This window comes from Pongo pygmaeus, chromosome 12 (genome assembly GCF_028885625.2).
Source record: "Pongo pygmaeus isolate AG05252 chromosome 12, NHGRI_mPonPyg2-v2.0_pri, whole genome shotgun sequence".
Taxonomy (NCBI): domain Eukaryota; kingdom Metazoa; phylum Chordata; class Mammalia; order Primates; family Hominidae; genus Pongo; species Pongo pygmaeus.
In genome coordinates this window covers 100,521,567-100,543,421 of record NC_072385.2, presented here as the reverse complement: position 1 = coordinate 100,543,421, position 21,855 = coordinate 100,521,567, and the positions used below count along the sequence as shown (strand labels likewise).

Below are 21,855 nucleotides of genomic sequence, written 5' to 3'. Positions count from 1 at the left end.
AGAACTTGCTCTTCCAATAATGATAATGGATAGTGGTATATGTTTGTTATTCAGAACGTTGAGATCTGAACTTCTGAATATTAAGAGAGTTTTAAATATTAGAACAGCTTTCTCTGCTATGAAGCTTTAAAAAAATAAGCAAGATTAAAATACGTTAAAACACAATTTTCTTTATAATTTAATAGCTTATTACTTTTAGTAAAAGAAAACAAAATTTATCCTGGCTTGACCTTTGGAATATCATAAAATTTCTGTAAACTTCAGTTTCCTCAGCAAAATAATACATGGGAAGATTAGATGGCAACGCTTACAGTTTGTTAAATTACATGTTTGTCATCATTCTGAAAATATCTAGATGGGCACCACCTGAAGGTAACAGCGTCATCTAGTGGTGATTACCTTATATTACAGCCACAGGTTTCAAAGACAAATTGTCTTTCCAAGAGTTTTGCAGCCCATGATAAGAATGTTTTCTGCTCAGGCGGGATGCAGTGGCTCACACCTGTAATCCCAGCACTTTGGGAGATCAAAGCGGGTGGATGACCTGAGGTCAGGAGTTTGAGACCAGCCTGGCCAACATGGTGAAACCCTGTTTCTACTAAAAAAATACAAAAAAAAAAAAAAAATTAGCTGGGCGTGATGGCACACGCCTCCTGAGGCAAGAGAATCACTTGAACCCAGGAGGCAGAGGCTGCCGTGAGCTGAGATCACGCCATTGCACTCTAGCTTGGGGGACAAGAGCGAAACTCCGTCTTTAAAAAAAAAAAAAAAAAGAATATTTTCTCTTTAAAATCATAGAATATGCAAGCTAGAAAGGACCTTTGAGATCATCTAGTCTTATTGCCTCATTTTGCCAGTTAAAGTTAGTTGAATTCCAGAGTTAACATATTAAATATTTTCCCCTCCTGTATTTTTTGTTTCTCCTGACTTTTTAAAAATTGCAGTGAACTTCACACAACATGAAATTAAGCACTCTAAACTGAACAATTTAGTGGCATTTACTACATTGACGATGTAATGCAACCTCCCCTTTATTCTTAAGCACATGCTTAGTTCGTTTTTAAACAATTCTTACTTGGTTAATGAAGAAAAAAAAGTTCTTTGTATGTATAACTTAAAAAAAAATTTTCAGCTTGTCAGATTGTTGCTTCAGAGTGGTATTTAAAGAGCAGGAAAGGGGAAATGAAGTGGTTTACCTGTCCTTGTCCTTGCAGCTGAAAAAATATGAAGTAGATCAGTTTGGAAATTTAACATGTTGAATACTCTTTTCAGTTGCCTCTTTGTTTATTGTGTTGTTCAGTCTTGTCTCTTATCAATTTTAGAAGCCTCATTCCTGATTTCCTCTGAAATTGCCTGGATGTAAGAGTTAATATATTTCCTATGCCCCAGATACATTGGTAACCATTATTTTAAGGTTATTGTGTGTGGCATAATTTAATACTATTACAATAGTATAAATGTTTGAATCCAGGTTTTAAAATGCAAGGAAACCACTATTTTTTTGGCGTTTCTACCCAACAAATCTCTTTTTTCATTTTGTCTTGCTAAATAAACAGCAGTCTGTTGGGAAACTCTGGGAGTACCTAAAATGAGAAGGGTAACGTTAGGTGAAGGTTGGGAGTGGGGAGAACGTGGTTGGTCTATGGCCCGTGAGTCTCCTTAGAGTATTAACATTTACAGGAGTCCCACAGAATATAAACCTTGCCAAGACTTTAGACTTCATTACTTCCCTGTCCTCGACAAGTACAATTTAATTGAACATTAAGCAATTTGATCTCTTTCACCTAATAAATCGAGCAAATTCAATAAACATAAATCCTGCTAATGATGGAGCTGCCCCTGGTGGAGCTGAGCTCATCAGCATTCATGGTTATTACTCTCCCTGGAATTTTAGTCACAAATGCTTATTGCTGAACTAAGTGCTTACCTGATGCTTAAAGTCTAGGGAGTGTGTTTAATAATTTTTTTCCCAGGGTTTCAAAAGGACAGCTGGGGAGTAGAAAGAACATGGTTTGGCAAATAGACCACTTTAGGTTCAAATCCCTCACCTGACCTTGGGCAAGGCAAGTTATGCTATTAAAAAGTGTAGTTTTCTTATTGGAAACAAAAGGAGCTAATTACAATTATTTTGTAGAATTCTGAGTTTTAAATGAAGCAGTGTATGCAAAAGTAGTGTCTGGTGCATAGGAACTTAATAGTGCATGTTAGCTAACTCTCCTGTTTTTAATTGTTCGGTAGCCTGCATCTATAGCAGTTAGCTCCCTACTGCTTTCTTTCTTTTTTTTTTTTTGAGACAGAGTCTCACTGTGTTGCCCAGGCTGGAGTGCAGTGGTGCAATCTCAGTTCACTGCAACCTCCGCCTCCCAAGTTCAAGCAATTCTCCTGTCTCAGCCTCCCAGGTAGCTGGGACTATAGGTGCACGCCACCACACCCAGCTAATTTTTGTATTTTTGGTAGAGACAGCGTTTCACCATATTGTTCAGGCTGCTCTCGAACTCCTGACTGCAGATGATCTACCCGCCTCGGCCTCCCAGAATGCTGGGATTATAGGTGTGAGCCACGGTGCCCAGCCTAGCTTCCCTAATGCTTTCTTATCTATTATACATGCTTATGACTCTCTCTGAGTTACCTTCCTTCCTCTTCTACCTGGTTAACCTCCTGGCTACAGATGGTGTTTTCAAGCTGAAGCCTTTCCCAGCTCTTCCAGGATGACTTTAGTCATTGTATCTGTGATCCTGATAAGTTATTGCCTGTGCCCTGATTGACTATCGTCACATCTTTCCATACTCTCAAGCCCCACCCTGTCCGTAATATTCTCAGCCTTTGGTTATAGGAGTGCATCAGCCAGTCAGTCACCGAATGAAGCAATGAATGAATCACTTTTAATAGAGTTAAGGCAAAGAGTACCTTAATTCCGTGCAATAAATGGAGAAACGAAGGCTCAAAGAAATGTGTCCAGACCAAGGAACTAAGAAGTGGAGAAAAAAGGACTAGAACCCGTTTTTGGATTCCAAGTGTTTGCAGCGTATCCAATTTTGCGTCACAATGCCGCATATTTTAGTTTCAGGAAAGGAGTGTTGCTGCCTATTCACCAGAGACTGTAAGCAGTAATGTGTTCCAGGATAAAGAGCAGGACAGACACCCAGGCAGACGTCCAGTCTCACAGTATTGTGGCAATACCCACGGAGGTCTCTCTTCCACCGTTCTTTACTGGTACAGAGTGGAATGTTCCGTAAATGGCCAACATTTTTCTAATTTCATAGCTTTTGCTAATTTCATTTAAAGAAAAGTGCCCATTGGCCGGGCGCAGTGGCTTATGCCTGTAATCCCAGCACTTTGGGAGGCTGAGGAAGGCAGATCACGAGGTCAGGAGCTCAAGACCAGCCTGGCCAACATAGTGAAACCCCGTCTCTACTAAAAATACAAAATTAGCCGGGCATGGTGGCGCACATCTGTAGTCCCAGCTACTTGGGAGGCTGAGGCAGGAAAATCACTCGAACCTGGGAAGTGGAGATTGCAGTGAGCCGAGATTGCACCACTGTACTCCACCCTGGGTAACAGAGCGAGACTCCGTCTCGGGGGGAAAAAAAAAAAGAAAAGTATCTATTATAATGCTGGCTTATCAGTCACTGGAGGAGACATTTCATTCTCTTTATCTCCTCCCTCTGTTTCCTAGTTGTGTGTTTTAAACACCATTGTCATTAATCCATGTTTAAACCTGTAAGAAAAATACCTGGTCTAGAAATTGTAATAGCATGTGACCTACTTTTCTGTTTCTTTTTCTCTTTTTTTTTCCTTTTCTTTTTTTTTTTTTTTTTTAGATAGGGTCTCACTCTGCTCAGGCTGGAGTGCAGTGGCACGATCACAGCTCACTGCAGCCTGGACTTACCTGGGCTCAGATGATCCTCTAGCCTCAGTGTGCCGCTATGCCTGGCTAATTTTTCAATATTTTTTTGTAGAGACGGAGTTTCACCATGTTGCCCAGGCTGGTCTCAAACTCCTGGGCTCAAGTGATCTGCCCACCTCAGCCTCCCAAAGTGCTGGGATTACAGGTGTGAGCCACTGCGCCCAGCCCTGACCTGTTTTTCTTAATGCATGAGAATTGGTCCTTGTTTCTCTTATATTTAAAAATAACACAGTTCAAACTTCAGAGCATTGCATTTTTAGCCCTGATGTGTGCAAAACGAAATTGCAACCTCTCTACCATTTCTAAAAACAGCTGAATTTAATTTGCCTCAGTCAGAACTAAAACTTTACCTCCTGGTCTCCTCACATGCCAGGGTAGCATTGTGACATGTGACTGTCCAGACTGCCCTGCACATGTGTCTGTCATCAAGAATGGATATTTCTTATAGTAAGGATATGGTAATGTTCCTTCCATTGCTGCCAACAGCAGGGGCCCCACACCCACAGGCTCCAGGGGATAATTTTTAAACCTTTTCTTTTTTCAATTTAAGATGAAAAGCAACAGCATTTGTCATATGAATCAGCCATGCCAGGGAAATTAGTGTGATCAATGGCCTGGATCTTGTTTAGACCACTTAGCGACGGCGTCCCATAGCATCCCTTGTGTATCTTTCATAGCTTTGATCAAGAGCTAAGCATTTACGCTTGGAGCATGGGGAATGCAGTGGGTCGGGGAGGGTCTTTGAGGTGTGACTGTTTCCATTTCCTGTTCATTTCACATTGGTATTTGGCTAGATTCCAGATGGACACATTGTATGGGGTCTCAAATGGGATTGCCTCCAAAGTGCACCTCTCAGGGCAAGCCCTGCTAAGCAAAAACTTTTCCTCTGCACCAAGCCCCAGATAAGGAGGTGACTATTGTTCTTGATGCACATAAGTCAAGGGTGTTTTGGAGAAAGAGAAAGATTCTAAGGACAGAAAATGTGTTCATCTCCACATGTTGAGCTGGATGAAGTAGCAGCCAAGAGTTTCTTGTGGGAAGTTATGGAAATAGTTCAGGGATCTGCTGCTATTCTTGGGCTCTGTACTCTCAGCCAACCACAGTTCATGCAATCCCCCAAGCTGGACTGTAGCAGTGACCTAGTCAACGAGATAACCAATGCCAAGCACCTCCAAGCTACAATGGGTTCTACTTGTGGCTTGGGGTGCCCAGAGGCCCAGCACATGCTAGAAATTTGCCTGTACAGAGATCCTAAAGAGGATGACTTGCCCAAGACATTAAAATAGTTCCTGATATTTCCGTTGCTTTCCTGAAAGATGGTGAAATCCACTTCTATAAACCTACTCTCTTCTATTAACTTATTCTCTATGCAAGACATTTCTGATTTAGGCCTATATTAAAAATTCTTGGACATCAGTTTTTCCCTTGTACTTTGAGTTCTGATGATCTAATGTTAAAATGTACTATTGTTCATATTCATACTTTATCACTGCGCAACCAAGTAATTAAATTTACCGAGGCAGGCAACAGTTTTGTGCCTTGTTTGAGAGGAAGTCTAGGAAGACTTCTCTATTTACTGAGCTAGTTTCCCTCTACCTATTTAAAAACTCCAAATAGTCTTGAAACGAGATTTAAAAACACCTGTGGACCGTTCTTCCATTTTTCTTTACTGCACAATTATTTGCCTGTTGATCACTGCTATTACATTTTGTTAACATTAAAATGTAAATCACTCACTCATTATAATACTGTCTTTAAAAAAAATCTTCATTTATTTCCAAATGTTCACTAGGGACTTAGCGATGTCACCCACAAGAAAAAATTGGATTCTCCATTTTCTTGGTGCTTCAAATTTTTAAAATAGTTTCACAACATTATCTCATTTTTTTACATGTCAGTAACACAGATGTAGACAAACAAGAATTCTTGTTCCTGTGTTACAGATGTGGAAACTGAGGCTTTCCCAAAACTGCTAAGCTGGGAAGTAAGTGGTGCAATCAGGACTTGAGCCCCAGCTTCCACCTCCAAAGCCCATGTTCTTCCCATTACCCCACGATCCTGGCCAAGAATCAGGGCAGATGTGCATGATGGGAAGGGTGGCGTGGATGGATTAGGACAGACCTGTGCAGGCTCCCAGAAAAATAACTCAAAATACATTTCCTGGTGATGATGGGACTTTAGCACATCTTCAGATACAAAAGAGAAGACATGGTGCAGAAAGGATGTTTTGATCACTGACCAAAACTGTCTTGGAGCTTGGAATGTGAATATGTTAGAGAAAAGTGAAGCAGCAAAGGGCAACACACTCTAGCATTTTAAGAGGAAAAAACGCATGGCAGGGGAAGAAAGGAAAAGAAGGAGGACGTGGACTATCCCAGAAGTACCTCCCCCAACCCATTACCCTCCACTGCCCACTTCCCTAGCCTTGGGCTAGTCAGAAGACTTCTTTAGGAACCATTTGGTAGTCCCAAAAAACAACTTAGTTTTCTTTCTTGATGCCTTTGGGTATGTGCTTTTAAAAATTAATCAAACATTCTGCAACATAATTCCTACGTACCTATTTAGTTTCAGTTCAGGTCCACCTTTTGCAGGGAGCTGTTCCTAAACATTGCATAGGAACAGGAGCCTGCCCTTCCTCTTCACCCTCACCTTCAGTCCTTTCCTCTGGCGTTGCTGTAGAGTGACAGCTTAGAGACTCAAGCCCATCTAATTTCTTTGGTGGAGGAAGCATGCCTAGGGGAGTGCACTGGATTGAAGGTGGCTGCCCTGGCCAGCCCCTGATCATGGCATTCGACATCCCTGGACCTCAAGTCTCAGCAAGGCTTCTCTGACAGCCAACAGGCATCAGCAGGATGCTCAGTCACCTCTGGATTTCGCTTTATAAAATAAGTACCTTGGCCAAGCACGGCAGCTCACACCTGTAATCCTAGCACTTAGGGAGGCCAAGGTGGTAGGATCACTTGAGCCTAGAAGTTGAGACCAGCTTGGGCAACATAGTGAGCCCCTGTCTCTATAAAAAATAACAAAAATTAGCCAGGTTTGGTAGCTCATGCCTATAGTTCTAACTACTCAGGAGGCCGAGGTGAAAGGATCGCTTGAGCCCACGAGTTTGAGGCTGCAGTGGACCACGATACCAAAATGGTGCCACTGCATTCCAGCATGGGTGGTAGAGCGAGACCCTTTTTTTTTTTTTTTTTTTTTTGAGACGGAGTCTTGCTCTGTCACGCAGACTGGAGTGCAGTGGCACAATCTCGGCTCGGCTCACTGCAACCTCTGCCTCCTAGGTTCAAACGATTCTCCTGCCTCAGCCCCCTGAGTAGCTGGGACTATAGGTACGCGCCACCATGCCCAGCTAATTTTGTATTTTTAGTAGAGACAGGGTTTCACCATGTTGGCCAGGATGGTCTCCATCTCTTGACCTCGTGATCCACCCACCTTGGCCTGAGGCATGAGCCACCGTGCCCGGCCGACCCTTTCTTTAAAAATAAGTACTAGAATTAATTTATTTTTCACATCTCCTCTAGATCACAACTGCGGCTTCAATATAAAATATGGAACGAGTCTCTCTTTCAGATGTACAACAAATGTATATAAAAAATAATGGGAGAAGATGACCTCAGCTCTTGAAACTTGTAAACATTTCAGCAATCTTGCTCTCGCAAAGAAATCCTTAATTCTGCGTTTTCAAACTTTAAGCAGAACTGACAGCCATTTGTGCTCTCTCTGTTTAAAGTAGTTCTTTTCTTTTGAGTCAAGAATCTTTTTCCAGGTTCGGCTATTTCCTTAATGAAATTAATATTTCACACAGAATGGTTTGATGCAAAAGTGCTGGGACGTCTGGAGTCTGGATGTTGTTCCTGGAATGCTTCCACATAAGGAGAATTTTAGACAGGGGCAGCCAGAATCCTACCCTATCCAGTGGTTCAAGGTCTTTTCTGGCCTTACACTTGCTTTGGGCAGTTCTCAGAATGTGTGTGTGCACGTGTGCACACCTTTGATTCATCACCCTCATTCCTCCAGTCATTTAAGTAGGAGCTGATAAAAGAAAGCCTTCAGGGTTCACAGTATTGCCTTGATGGGTTTTTTGTTTTTGTTTTTTTTTTTTGGATATTGCAAGAATAAACACAATAGAGGAAAATTCCAGGCAAACGTGGCCATTGCCTTGCGCGACAATAGAGGAAAATTCCAGGCAAGTGTGGCCATCTGGACAGGCCCCACTCATGTCCATCTGGTCCTGGGGCCTGTAGCCTGCCTGCACCTCACAGTCCTAACAGAGCTGTTGACATCTGTGGAGCCCCAGAATTTCACCAACTGCTAGATGTATCTTTGGAAAGTGTATTTTGTGGAACATACTCAGAACATGAGGCTGTCCTTTCTACAGCTTTCCTCCCTAGACCTTCTCAATAACTCTGTTCTTAAATGTAGACAAGAGCCTGGGATCATGAAAAGCGTTGAAACCTCAGTAACCCCAGGACAAATGGAGAACCCAAATCCCGTGCACTGGTGGGTCCTTGGGGGAGGAGTAAAGGGGAGTCTAGAAGTCAGGGGGCCATGGGGCTGACCCAGTGTGGAACGGCAATATGGCCTCAGGAAGTGAAAACCACAGATGGGTCTAGCTGGGGTACAGAGATGGTGAGGACAGGAATTCCAAAGGAGCTGAGATCGTTGCAGGAGAGACAAATGTGAAAACTGTGCACTCTGGAGCTTCATTTCTGACTTCAAGTCAGGTTCTGCCACATGGCAGCTGTCATGTAACCTCTCTGTGCTTTTGTTTCCTCACTGGTAAAATGGAGATGGTAGAACCTCTTCATAGGATGGTGTGAGTGTTTTAGTGCATTGATGTGTGTTAAGTGCTTAGAACAGTATCTGGCACAGAGCAAGCATTATATGACTGGTAGCTGTTGTTATTACCACTGCCACGGCTGTTCTTATTATCGTGATTATTATGACTCTCAGCATAGCTATAATGCTATCCATAGAGACTGTAGAGTTATAATAGTGGCTACTAATTTAAGCAGCATCCTTGCCTGGTGCTGTATCATTTTTGGACACCAGAGATATATTTATTCCTGTCTCTAGAGAGCAAAAAAGCACCTGTCTGTCAGAATGACTACTTTCTACTTTAAAAATGTTTTTGATGATAACTCTTGATGGGTTTAGGTAAAGCCATCCTTCCAAAAGGCCTGAAGCAATCTCAGATGGCTCCATTTTTTCAGCCCTTTACTGCTCTGGGATGTGGTCCACCCACTGTTAAGCTAATATTTTTGATCTGCAGTTTGGAACCTTAATTATGCTCTACAGCAGTCATTGTACATGGATGTATAAAATTCCCATCAGAAGATATTCAGACACTTTCCAGGCTCAGTGGTACGCAGGAGATGGAGACACACGTGGAAGGGTGTGCTGGCAGATTCCTGCTGCTCTGAGCTGCGAGGGGTGGGGCAGGTGCCAGCTAACAGTGATGGGGCCTGATGTTGCTTGTCCACTCCTTAGATGACTATGCTCAGCTGTGTAACATCCCCGTGACGGGACGCCGGCAGCCATATGGACGGGATGCCTTGGTTGACTTCAGTGAACAGTATGCTCCAGAAACCGATCCCTACTTCATCCAAGACCGTAAGCAAAATAACCTTGTTCCTTTGATACTAAGTTGTGGTTGAAGATTAATCAGTGGTCCTCAAAATGTAATGGCAACTTGTTAGCAATGCAGCATTTCTGGTCCCACCCCAGACCTGCTGGTCAGAAAGTCTAGGGTGGGACCCAGCCATCTTTGTTTCACAAGGGCAGTCCTTCTGCACGGGTGAGTCTAAGAACCACTGCATCATTCGTGAGCCGAGATCACACCACTGCACTCCAACCTGGGCAACAGAGCGAGACCCTATCTCAAAACAAAACAAACAAAAAGAACCATTGCATTTGATGAATAGTCTTGCTGGTGGGGGTACTGTTATATTTATTTTTCTTAAAGTTTTTAGATGGAGTCTCGCTCTGTCACCCAGGCTGGAAGAACCATCTCAGCTCACTGCAACCTCCACCTCCCGGGTTCAAGTGATTCTCCTGCCTCAGCCTCCCGAGTAGCTGGGATTGCAGGCGCACACCACCACACCCAGCTAAATTTTGTATTGTTAGTAGAGACTGGGTTTCACCATGTTTGGTCTTGAACTCCTGACCTTGTAATCCACCCGTTTTGGCCTCCCAAAGTGCTGGGATTACAGGGATGAGTCACCATGCCCAGCCTATCATTATAATTTCTATAACAAAATCATTTCTTTTCTCTTTAAGTGGTGGACTAGTTTGAGGGCCAAGGTTTCCATAAGAGCCCAGTTGCATTGCAGCCTTTTTTTTCCTACAGGGAAATGCAAATGTTAACTGTACAAGTTGATCATTATTGTAAGTGTTTTAGAGTAGGAGGTAAGAAAAGAATTGCCGTTTCGGTCAGAAATGACTTTTTAAAATACATTGGTGAGGGGATTTATGGAGTAAGAAATAACGTGTGCCAACTTTTCCTGGATTAGTGAGCACAGCTTTCATGGGGGAGGTGGGAGTGTGTATCTGCAAATTTTGATCCCCTTTAGAACGTAAATGCTGTGTGAGGAAGCCTACAAACACACAAGCTCAATTCAGACTTTTCAAATACAGACAATTTGAAGTCTGAAACAGCAGGAGGTCCACAATGAAATATTAGTAGATAGTCTCACTTCAAGAACAAGAACAGGACAACGCCCATTTCGAGAGCCTCATCCACAGCTCACAGAGGGGCCGTCCTCACATGTGTAGCTTCACCACAAATTTTTTTTCTTTTTGAGATAGGGTCTCGCTCTGTTGCCCAGGCTGGAGTGCAGTGCCATGATCACAGCTGATTGCAACTCTGCCTCCTGGGCTCAAGCGATCCTCCCACCCCAGTCTCCCGAGTAGCTGGGACTACAGGCATGCGCCACTATGCGCGGCTAATTTTTGTATTTTTTCCGTAGAGATAGGGGGTTTCACCATGTTGTCCAGGCTGGTCTCGAACTCCTGGACTCGAGCGATTCACCCGCCTCGGCCTCCCAAAGTGCTTACAGGTGTGAGCCACCATGCCTGGCCTGCACCACATTTTTAAGATAGGTAATTGCTGGAGTTTGACTTAGGACTTTAGAGAAAAATGCAGTGAAGCTTTTTTTCTGTCCTGGGCCCTGTCACCTGTGCACAAAGCGTCCTAGCCAGGACCTAGTTCTGGGGCAACAGCATGAGATTTCTAGTTGAATTTAGGAGCTATTTCAGTTCTGCATCAAGAGCTTTTATTTTTTTTTCCTTCCCTTCTCTTTCTCTTTTCTCTTTCTCTCCCTTCTTCATTCCCTCCTTGTCCTCCCTTCCCCCCCCCTTTTTTTTTTTGAAGGATGTAGTGTGTTGATCATCTGGTAGAATTTAAAGTGTTTTAAAATGTCCATGATAAGAACATTCTATTAATCCAGCTAGGCTGATTAACACACACCTGTGTAACTCCCACACAGGTCAGGAGCAGTGCCAGCCTCCAGAAGGCCCCTGGCGCCCTTTCCCACCCCCCTTCCTAGGGTAACCACTATCCTGACTCCTAACACCATAGATGAACAACACTCTTTCTTTTCATCCACAGCACATAACCATGCAGCTCTTTATGAAATGGACCAGAATGCACTCACAGCTACAAGACTGTGCACTTAGGTTTTGATGCTTCTCTGTATATGTTACGGGTCAGTAAACGTTTACTTAAGAAAAAAGGAAGGGAGAAGAATTATTAAGGTTGAAAGAAAGCCCAGCTTGCCCCATAAATCAGGAATACCAGGTTAAGTCTATATGCAACTCTGACAATCCCGTGGCTTACAGCTTTCCTCCCTAGACCTCCTCAATAACTCTGTTCTTAGATGTAAGCAAGAGCCTGGGATCATGAAAAGCATTGAAACCTCAGTAACCCCAGGACAAACGGAGAACCAAAATCCCAGGCACTGATGGGTCCTGAGAGTCTACAAGTCAGAAGCCTCTATGGCATTATAGTTTGGATTCCAGGAATTTTCATGTTGAAATGTCTGGCTTATGTACCTTCTTTTTAATACTGGCATTGCTTTAAAGCTTTTTTAAATTTACTACACATGTTAAGAAATAAACATGTTGGTGTCACATCAATCTCCTATTTAGCAACATAGGAAATTGAGATGCAGTTCCAAGACCTCCAGCTTGGACGATGTAATGGCCTTTACATTTCTTACAAGTTGCAGAGAAATATTTCCCCCTTCCCAGCCAGTTTTCTGACCTCCAGCAAGGGCTTTTGGAGCCTGCTGCAAAAATGATCGTGTTGGGTAGATAGTAACATAGACGGAGGCTGAGTGAGGTTTCTTATCGCCTTTATGGTTCACCATCTCTGTTACCTTTAGGGAGAGCAGTACTTCTAAAACTGGAATTTACTTGAGCAGAGAATAGGCAAACTTTTTTTCTGTAAAGGGCCAGGTAGTACATTTTCTTTTTCTTTTTTGAGACGGAGTCTATAGGCTGGAGTGCAATGGTGCAATCTTGGCTCACTGCAACCTCCACTTCCTGGGTTCAAGTGATTGTCCTACCTCAGCCTCCTGAGTAGCCCTGGGATTATAGGCATGCACCACTATGCCCGACTAATTTTTGCATTTTTAGTAGAGATGGAGTTTCACCGTGTTGGCCAGGGTGGTCTTGAACTCCTAACCTTGTGATCCACCTGCCTCGGCCTCCCAAAGTGCTGGGATTACAGGTGTGAGACACCACACCCAGCCCAGATGGTAAAATTTGTAGGCTTTGCAGGTCATGTGGTTTCTGTTGTAGGTATTCAACTCTGCTGTAGTTTCACAAAAGCAGCCCTAGATAGCACAGCAGCAAATGAGTGTGGCTGTGTGTATTTACAAAAATAGGTAGCAGGCCAGATTCGGACCAGAGACTGTAGTGTCCTGACCTGTTTTAGAGTCCTGCAGAAGTATTTTGGGGAGCCTGCCTGATGTGTGGGGAGTTTCAAGTTTTACTTTTTATGTTTTAATTTCTGTAATAATAAAAAATGTATTAGCTATGAAGTAAAAATCATTTTGCTGTGATACATGGGATCTGAAAATATTGTCATAGATTAAGTCTTTATTTTGTGTAAGTGTTTCTTAACTGGCTTTGAGTATGCGGTGTCACTTTTTTTTTTTTTTGAGAATTGGGGTCTCACTATATTGCCCAGGCTGGTCTTCACCCCATGAGCTCAGGAGATTCTCCTGCCTCAGCCTCCTGAGTAGCTGGGACTCTTGTTCTCCTTTAAAGTTTTAAAATGGGCCTGCCATGGATGTATTGCTCAATTTTTTTTTATGGTACAAATTTTTTTAACTTTTAGGTTCAGGGGTACATAAAAAGGTTTGTTACATAGATAACATGTCATGGGGGTTTGTGGTACAGATTATTACATCACCTAGGTATGAAGCCCAGTACCCAATAGTTACCTTTTCTGCTCCTCTCCCTCTTCCCACCCTCCACTAGTGTCTGTTGTTTCCTTCTTTTTTTTTTTTTTTTTTTTGTGGTATTTGGTTATATGAGTAAGTTCTTTTTTTTTAATTTTTTAAATTATACTTTAAGTTCTAGGGTACATGTGCACAACGTGCAGGTTTGTTACATATGTATACATGTGTCGTATTGGTGTGCTGCACCCATTAACTCGTCATTTACATTAGGTATATCTCCTAATGCTATCCCTCCCCACTCCCCCAACCCCACGACAGGCCCTGGTGTGTGATGTTCCCCATCCTGTGTCCAAGTGTTCTCATTGTTCAATTCCCACCTATGAGTGAGAACATGCGGTGTTTGGTTTTCTGTCCTTGCGAATAGTTTGCTGAGAATGATGGTTTCCAGCTTCATCCATGTCCCTACAAAGGACATGAACTCATCCTTTTTTATGGCTGCATAGTATTCCATGGTGTATATGTGCCACATTTTCTTAATCCAGTCTATCATTGTTGGACATTTGGCTTGGTTCCAAGTCTTTGCTATTGTGAATAGTGCCACAATAAGCATACATGTGCATGTGTCTTTATAGCAGCATGATTTATAAACCTTTGGGTATATACCCAGTAGTGGGATTGCTGGGTCAAATGGTATTTCTAGTTCTAGATCCTTGAGGGATCGCCACACTGTCTTCCACAAGGGTTGAACTAGTTTACAGTCCCACCAACAGTGTAAAAGTGTTCCTATTTCTCCACATCCTCTCCAGCACCTGTTGTTTCCTGACTTTTTAATGATCGCCATTCTAATTGGTGTGAGATGGTATCTCATTGTGGTTTTGATTTGCATTTCTCTGATGGCCAGTGATGATGAGCATTTTTTCATGTGTCTGTTGGCTGCATAAATGTCTTCTTTTGAGAAGTGTCTGTTCATATCCTTCGCCTACTTTTTGATGGGGTTGTTTGATTTTTTTTCTTGTAAATTTGTCTAAGTTCTTTGTAGATTCTGGATATTAGCCCTTTGTCAGATGGATAGATTGTAAAAATTTTCTCCCATTCTGTAGGTTGCCTGTTCACTCTGATGGTAGTTTCTTTTGCTATGCAGAAGCTTTTTAGTCTAATTAGATCCCATTTGTCAATTTTGGCTTTTGTTGCCATTGCTTTTGGTGTTTTAGTCATGAAGTCCTTGCCCATGCCTATGTCCTGAATGGTATTGCCTAGGTTTTCTTCTAGGGTTTTTATGGTTTTAGGTCTAACATATAAGTCTTTAATCCATCTTGAATTAATTTTTGTATAAGGTGTAAGGAAGGGATCCAGTTTCAGCTTTCTACATATGGCTAGCCAGTTTTCCGAGCACCATTTATTAAATAGGAAATCCTTTCCCCATTGCTTGTTTTTGTCAGATTTGTCAAAGATCAGATGATTGTAGATGTGTGGTATTATTTCTGAGGGCTCTGTTCTGTTCCATTGGTCTATATCTCTGTTTTGGTACCAGTACCATGCTGTTTTGGTTACTGTAGCCTTGTAGTATAGTTTGAAGTCAGGTAGCATGATGCCTCAAGCTTTGTTCTTTTGGCTTAGGATTGTCTTGGCAATGCAGGCTCTCTTTTGGTTCCATATGAACTTTAAAGTAGTTTTTTCCAATTCTGTGAAGAAAGTCATTGCTGTTTCCTTCTTCGTATTCATAAATTCTTATCATTTAGCTGCCACTTACAAGTGAGAACATGTGGTATTGGGTTTTCTGTTCCTGCGTTAGTTTGCTAAGGATAATAGGCCTCCAGCTCCATCTATGTTCCTGCAAAAGACATTATCTCATTCTTTTTATGGCTGCCTAGTATTCCATGGTGTATATGTACCATATTTTCTTTTTTATCCCCCAAACTTATGCCAAATCTCATTTAATCTTTACAAGGTAGAAAAGTGTTCATTCATTACAAAATACTTCTACTGAGTGCAGGCATTGTGTTCAGTGTTGGGTCTGCCATTCTACATAGCATCGTTTCTCTATTTTTAAATGAGGAACCTGGTTTCAGCAAAATCAAGTGACTTGGCCAGAGTCACAGGCATGAGCAGAAGACCGAGTTCCTCTGATTCAAATCCCATGGTTCATTTCCACAAAATAAACCTATAACTGAGTGGGGCTTTAGAGATCCTAAAATTCAGTGCTTTTACTTCATACGTGAGAAAAATAAGCTTTCTGCCCAAGTTTACAATGTACACATAGGGAAATGGGAGTGGGAACTCAAGTCCCCCAATACCAGTGTATTGTTCTTACCCAAACAGATAATTTAAGATTCACTTATTGTATATTTTTTGGTCATCTCTAAAACCCACTTTCTTCTCTGAAGGACATCCTCTAAAATTTCTTCTTCACCTATCTCCCCTCAGGGCACCTGATCTTAGAATGTAAGAGAAACTCTGACCAAATTTGTCTCCATGTTGACCTCAGGCACTTTAGTCATTGTTGAAACTTCTTTTTTGTTGTAGTTAAGAGAAGTAACAAGTAAGTCTTTATTTCCTTGTTTAGAAAAAAAAAAAAAAGCTGGCTAAGTTGGTTGCTTTTTGGTGATCAACGAGACCAAACTCCATATCCTTGTCCAATTCCTCCGAGTTAGACCTTATTGCCCTCCATAAGCAATGATATTTTGCTGCCCCCTGCAGTTCCACTGTAGAATTACTTCAAAGGCCAGATAGAAAGTTCTAGCCATATTTTATTTTTTTTTGAAGCTACTTTGTGGTACTATTGGGAAGAGACAGGAGATGAGAGGCCACATGACAGTGTGTTGGGTCACTGTGGATTTATGTTTAGAACTTTCCTCTGCAAAATGAGAGCGAAACACTCTTGATGCCAGGCTAAATTGTTTTTATATCACAAAAACTCTAAAGTCTAGCTCTGACTTGGTTTCAAGAGATCTAAACTATAAAAAGAGCCAAACAAGAGTTTCTTTGTTTCCTTAAAAAAAGACTTTTGGTTTTGTTTTTTTTTTTGGTGTGTGTGTGTGTGTTTTGTTTTGTTTTTTTGTTGTTGTTTTTTTGTTTTTTGTTTTTTTGACAGAGTCTCGCTCTGTTGCTCAGGCTGGACAGTGGCCGTGATCTCAGCACACTGCATTCTCCACCTCTCAGGCTCAAGCGATTCTTCTGCCTCAGCCTCCCGAGTAGCTGGGATTACAGGCATCCACCACCACGTCCGGCTAATTTTTTGTATTTTTAGTAGAGACAGGGTTTCACCATGTCGGCCACACTGGTCTCGAACTCCTGGCCTCAGGGGATCTGCCCGCCTCAGCCTCCCAAAGTGCTGGGATTATAGGAATGAGCCCAGACTTTGGGTTTTCTAAACACAAGTGTGATGTTCTTTCTCATTTATCAGGATGTTTTGAGGCCCTTTTACTGAATTTTTCCTTTGATCCCCTGGGAGCCCTTTTGTAAGGCTCATTCCGTAGCCAGAGCAAACAAACACATGGCAAAGCCAGCCTGCTTCTCTCTGGTCTTACAAACTCCGGCTGAAAACGTATTGCCTCACACTCTTATGGACCTTCTTAGCAAATGCTTACTAGACTCCGATAGTGAATTCTGTTGGTTCTGTCCTGAGAGTCTGACATTTGCCCTACTGCGAACTCAGGAAGTTTGGAACTTTGGATGAACACTTTTAATAATTAAGAGCAAAAACGAAAACCATACTTGCTTTCTCATTTTATGTGATTTTAACATAGAATATCAGAATTCAAAATGAGGCTACTCTGTACAAAATATACAAAATATTTTTATGCTGTTTTACACAGCAACATTCAGTATTTCTGATGCTAACTTTAAGATGTCTGAAATATATATGGACATATATGTGTCTATTTAGAAAATGAACCATCATCTAAATATCATTTAAAAAATGATATAGGAAGTTGAGAAGGTCTAACTTAGCTTCTGCCCTTTCCTTTCCAGGTTTTCTAAATAGCTTTGAGGAGTTGCAGGCTGAGGAATGCGGCATCCTCAATGGATGTGAAAATGGTCGCTGTGTGAGGGTCCAGGAAGGTTACACCTGTGATTGCTTTGATGGGTATCACTTGGATACGGCCAAGATGACCTGTGTTGGTAAGAATGATGTGTGTTTTATGGGACATTAATTTTTTCCTGACACCACATGTCCATATCTCAGTCAGTAGAGAACATTTAAGATAGATTTGCTGAGTTTCAGTTTGGGAAGATGAGAAAAGTTCTGGAGAGGTACATTAAGTATGGTATGAATATACTTAATCCCACTGGACTATATACTTAAAAATGGTTAAAATGGTAAATATGTTCTGTATATTTTACCACAATTCTTTTTTTTTTTTTTTTTTTGTGAGATGGAGTTTTACTCTTGTTACCCAGGCTGGAGTGCAGTGGGGTGATCTTGACTCACCGCAACTTCTGCCTCCCAGGTTCAAGCAATTCTCCTGCCTCAGCCTCCTGAGTAGCTGGGACTACAGGCACCCGCCACCACAACCGGCTAATTTTTTTTTTTTTTTTTTTGTATTTTTAGTAGAGATGGGATTTCACCGTGTTAGCCAGGATGGGCTCAATCTCCTGACCTCGTGATCCGCCCACCTCGGCCTCCCAAAGTGCTGGGATTACAGGCGTGAGCCACCATGCCCGGCCTCTTCTCCATCTTGAAGCAGTCCTTTTGCCCACTTTGTTTTTGTTAGTTTTAATCCGTGGTGTGTCTGTAAAATAGGTAACCTAGCTTCTTAACAGATGTTTCAAGTGAGTGAGAGCCTAAATGGGTGTCATGTAGAAAGAGGTCTGCGAATGTTACCGAAGGCTTTAGACAGGCTGTATGGAGAGGCCTCTGCATAGGTATCTGGTTCCTCTTGACAAATCTAGCAGTTCCTCCATACCTATGGGAAGGAATTTGGAAGTAATATAGTTCCTGTAACTTCCTTGAGGTTCTACTAGAAAATATCAAGCTCACAAAATGCTCATGTTTTGCTAGATAACAGTGAAAGAAGTTCTAGAACCTCCCTGATAATCTACCTCTTTAAGATCTAAAAAAAGTCACCTTTATCTTGTCTGTGATTGAAGCAATGATGAGAAAGCTTCCTTGGGGTGGTTGGGGGAAGGGCCTCAGGTAAGCCTCAGGTTATGTGTCCTCACAGAGCAATATCAAAGATCGTTTATCTGCATGGCTTGACTTATTGCAGATGTAAATGAATGCGATGAGTTGAACAACCGGATGTCTCTCTGCAAGAATGCCAAGTGTATTAACACCGATGGTTCCTACAAGTGTTTGTGTCTGCCAGGCTATGTACCTTCTGACAAGCCAAACTACTGCACTCCATTGAATACCGCCTTGAATTTAGAGAAAGACAGTGACCTGGAGTGAAACAGAATCTACATAACCTAAGCCCATATACTCTGCACTGTGTAAAGGAAAAGGGAGAAATGTATTATACTTGAGACATTGCACCTACCCCGGAAGGCTGGAAATATAGAAACAGCGTGGAGTTGCAAGTCCTCTGAAGACAATGAGAGGATTTAGGATGAGCCCGACAGGTGTGGCAGACCAAATGGACATTTCTCTGAAAAACCAGTATATATAGTCTGTTCATATGTAAAATTCAATGGAAGAGAGGTGGAACAGTGCTGTTATTTTAAACAGAAGGTTGTATTATTATGTTGTTTTGTTTTTTTACTATTGCTTGATTAAATTTGGCATTTAAATAGTGGTGGAAATATTTTATATAATTTTCATTTTTTGGTTGTGCAGTTCCTTGGCTACTGTTTTTCTTTTACTTCAGTTTTTTAAAAATCTCAAATGAAAAAGTCTTCGATAAAATATCGTTAAGCTGTATTATAAGTAATTGTTACACAGGGTTATGCAATTCCCGGCCTGGAGCATTTTTGAAATTCAAATTGTCTGTCCTGTGGAGCAGGCAGTGATTTTGTTTCAAAACTTTGTATACACATTTGGAGAAAAGTACTTTATATTTTCAGTGTTTTGTCTGATTTTAATGTCCATTCTTAGCCAAGCTGCTAGCAGGTGTTAATTGGATCCCTTTCCTTCATTGAAATGGAAGAGTTTATAAGCTTACGTTAGTATTGTAATATGTAAAGTAAGCCCAACAAAAATTTTTAAAAATTTGATGATCCCCAATATATCTACCATTGTATGTTAAAGTGAAATAAATCACCATTTTTGTAGAAAAAATTCTACCTGAGAGTAATTGTCAATGAGTACATGGGTATAAGTTGTATCCCACTCTCCCCACTTTTATTTTTACCAGTGGTCTTCTGTTAATGTAGTGTCTTTTACAAGTTAATCATTAAATTTGTTAGATCTTGTTATGGGCTAAATTGTTTCCCCTAACATTCATATGTGGGAATTTTAACCTCTAATACTTCAGAAAGTAACTAGATTTGGAGATCAGATCTTAAATGAGGTAATTAAGGATAATGAGGTCATTGGGATGGCCCTAATCCAATATGACTGCTGTCCTTGTGTCACCCACAGAAAATATCTGAGTTACTGGTGGCAAATCCGTGTAGGTCTGCAGCAACCTCAATTCTTGCCTCCTCAGAAGAAAGAATTTGACTGAGGGGCATAAGGCAGAAAAAGAGATCAGGCATGTTTCAGAGCAGAAATGGAAGTTTATTTAAAAAGGCTTTAGAGCAGGAAGGAAAGGAAAGTTCACTTGGAAGAGACCCAAGTGGGCACCTGAAGGCCAAGTGCAGTGTTTAACCTTGAACCTAGGTAGGATTTTACAGGCTGGCCCCTTTCCGTGATTATTCCCTTAGGGTGGGCTGCCTGCACACACAGCGCCCTCCTTACACTTGGGAAGTGAGCACACACAGTGTTGAGGAAGCTGTACACATACCCATCTGAGGCTTTCTTCCCTTTTCTGGTGGTGTGTCCCTGGAAGGTCATACTCCACCGTTTTGTCCTTAATGTGCATGCCCAGGAAGTTGCATCTCTTTGGCGCCTGCATTCAGTTAACACTTCAGCGCAGCAGGTGTGGGCCATCAGGAAGTGCCCCCCCCACCCCCCCAGCCTCGGCTGCCAGTTGATCACTTTTAGAGAGGCAATGTGGTCACTGCCGAACCACCACCTGACATTCCTAGTGGGTGGGGGAAGAACCCTCTCCTGCCCCGTTCATGCCTGTCTAACTACCTGTAACACTTATAAGAAAAGATTAGGACACAGATACACGGGAAAGAAGTGAAGACACAGGGAGACAGTGGCCACCTGCAAGTCAAGGAGACAGGCCTCAGAACAAATCAACCCTGCTGAAACTTTGAACTCCAACCAACAGCTAGCCTCCAGATTTGACAGAAAATAGATTTCTGTTGTTTAAGCCGCCCAGTTTTTGGTATTTTGTTACGGCAGCCCTAGCAAACTAAAATACATATCACAGGAAAAATGAATAATAGCTTCCACAGTTCCAGTCCCTGCTTATACAACCACAGTAATGCCATTGTTTCATTGTTTCATACTTTAGCCGAAATTCACTTTAACTTGAAAAAGCGTCTGAGTTTTTAAAAACAAACTATGGCTAGTCATATCCAGCAGAAATATCTGCCCACGTAACATTTTTTCTGAAAGGTTTTGCATTTTAATAACTACGGTAGGCTGGGCGCAGTGGCTCACGCCTGTAAGCCCAGCACTTTGGGAGGCTGAGGCGGGTGGATCACCCGAGGTCAGGAATTCGAGACCAGCCTGGCCAATGTGGTGAAACCCCATCTCTACTAAAAAAAAAAAAAAAAAGACAGAGAAAATTAGCCAGGTATGGTGGTAGGAGCCTGTAATCCTAGCTACTCAGGAGGCTGAAGCAGGAGAATCGCTTGAACCCGGGAGGCAGAGGTTGCAGTGAGCTGAGATCGTGCCATTGCACTCCAGCCTGGGCAACAAGAGCGAAACTCTGTCTCAAAAATAACTAAATAAATAACTACAGTAGGCAAAATAATGACACCCCACAGATTTCTGTGTCCTAATCCTCAGAACCTGTGGGTATGTTACCTTCCATGGCAAAGGGGAAGTAAGGTTATAGATAAGCTGCTAATCACCTGGACTTAACAGGAAGATTATCCTGGATTATGTGGGTGGGCCCAGTGCAATCACAAGGGTGATTTCATTGTGATTACACTGGGCCCACCCAGATAATTCGGTGATTTCTTCCAAAAGGAAGAGGACCTTAAAAGTAGAAGGAGGCCAGTCGTGGTGGCTCACACCTGTAATCCCAGCACTTTGGAAGGCCAAGGCGGGTGGATCGCTTGAGCCCAAGAGTTTGAGACCAGCCTAAGCAACATGGTGCAACCCCATCTCTACAAAAAATAAAATAAATTAGTTGGGCATAGTGGTGCACACCTGTAATCCAAGCTACTCGGGAAGCTGAGGTCAACTTCCAGCCTATAGAACTGAAGATAACAAATGTGTATTGTTTGAAGCTACTGAATTTGCAATGATAGAAAGCTAATACAATCTCAAAGCTTCATATCTTGCCTGTCTCTTGGAACATCTTGTAGCTGATGTTT

General features: G+C 42.1%; 1 protein-coding gene across 23 annotated transcripts in view; it reads left to right on the top strand.

The window, feature by feature from the left end:
• LTBP1 (latent transforming growth factor beta binding protein 1) overlaps positions 1-19,534 on the top strand; it is a 443,088-nt gene extending 423,554 nt beyond the window's left edge. For all 23 annotated transcript variants that reach the window (XM_054475443.2, XM_054475439.2, XM_063648824.1 and 20 more), the window contains 3 exons: positions 9,401-9,523; positions 17,290-17,439; positions 18,528-19,534. In XM_054475443.2, coding sequence (XP_054331418.1) covers positions 9,401-9,523; positions 17,290-17,439; positions 18,528-18,709 — 455 coding nt within the window. In that variant the 3' untranslated portion in view covers positions 18,710-19,534. The remainder of the gene's footprint in view (positions 1-9,400; positions 9,524-17,289; positions 17,440-18,527) is intronic.
• Positions 19,535-21,855: the final 2,321 nt, after the last annotated feature.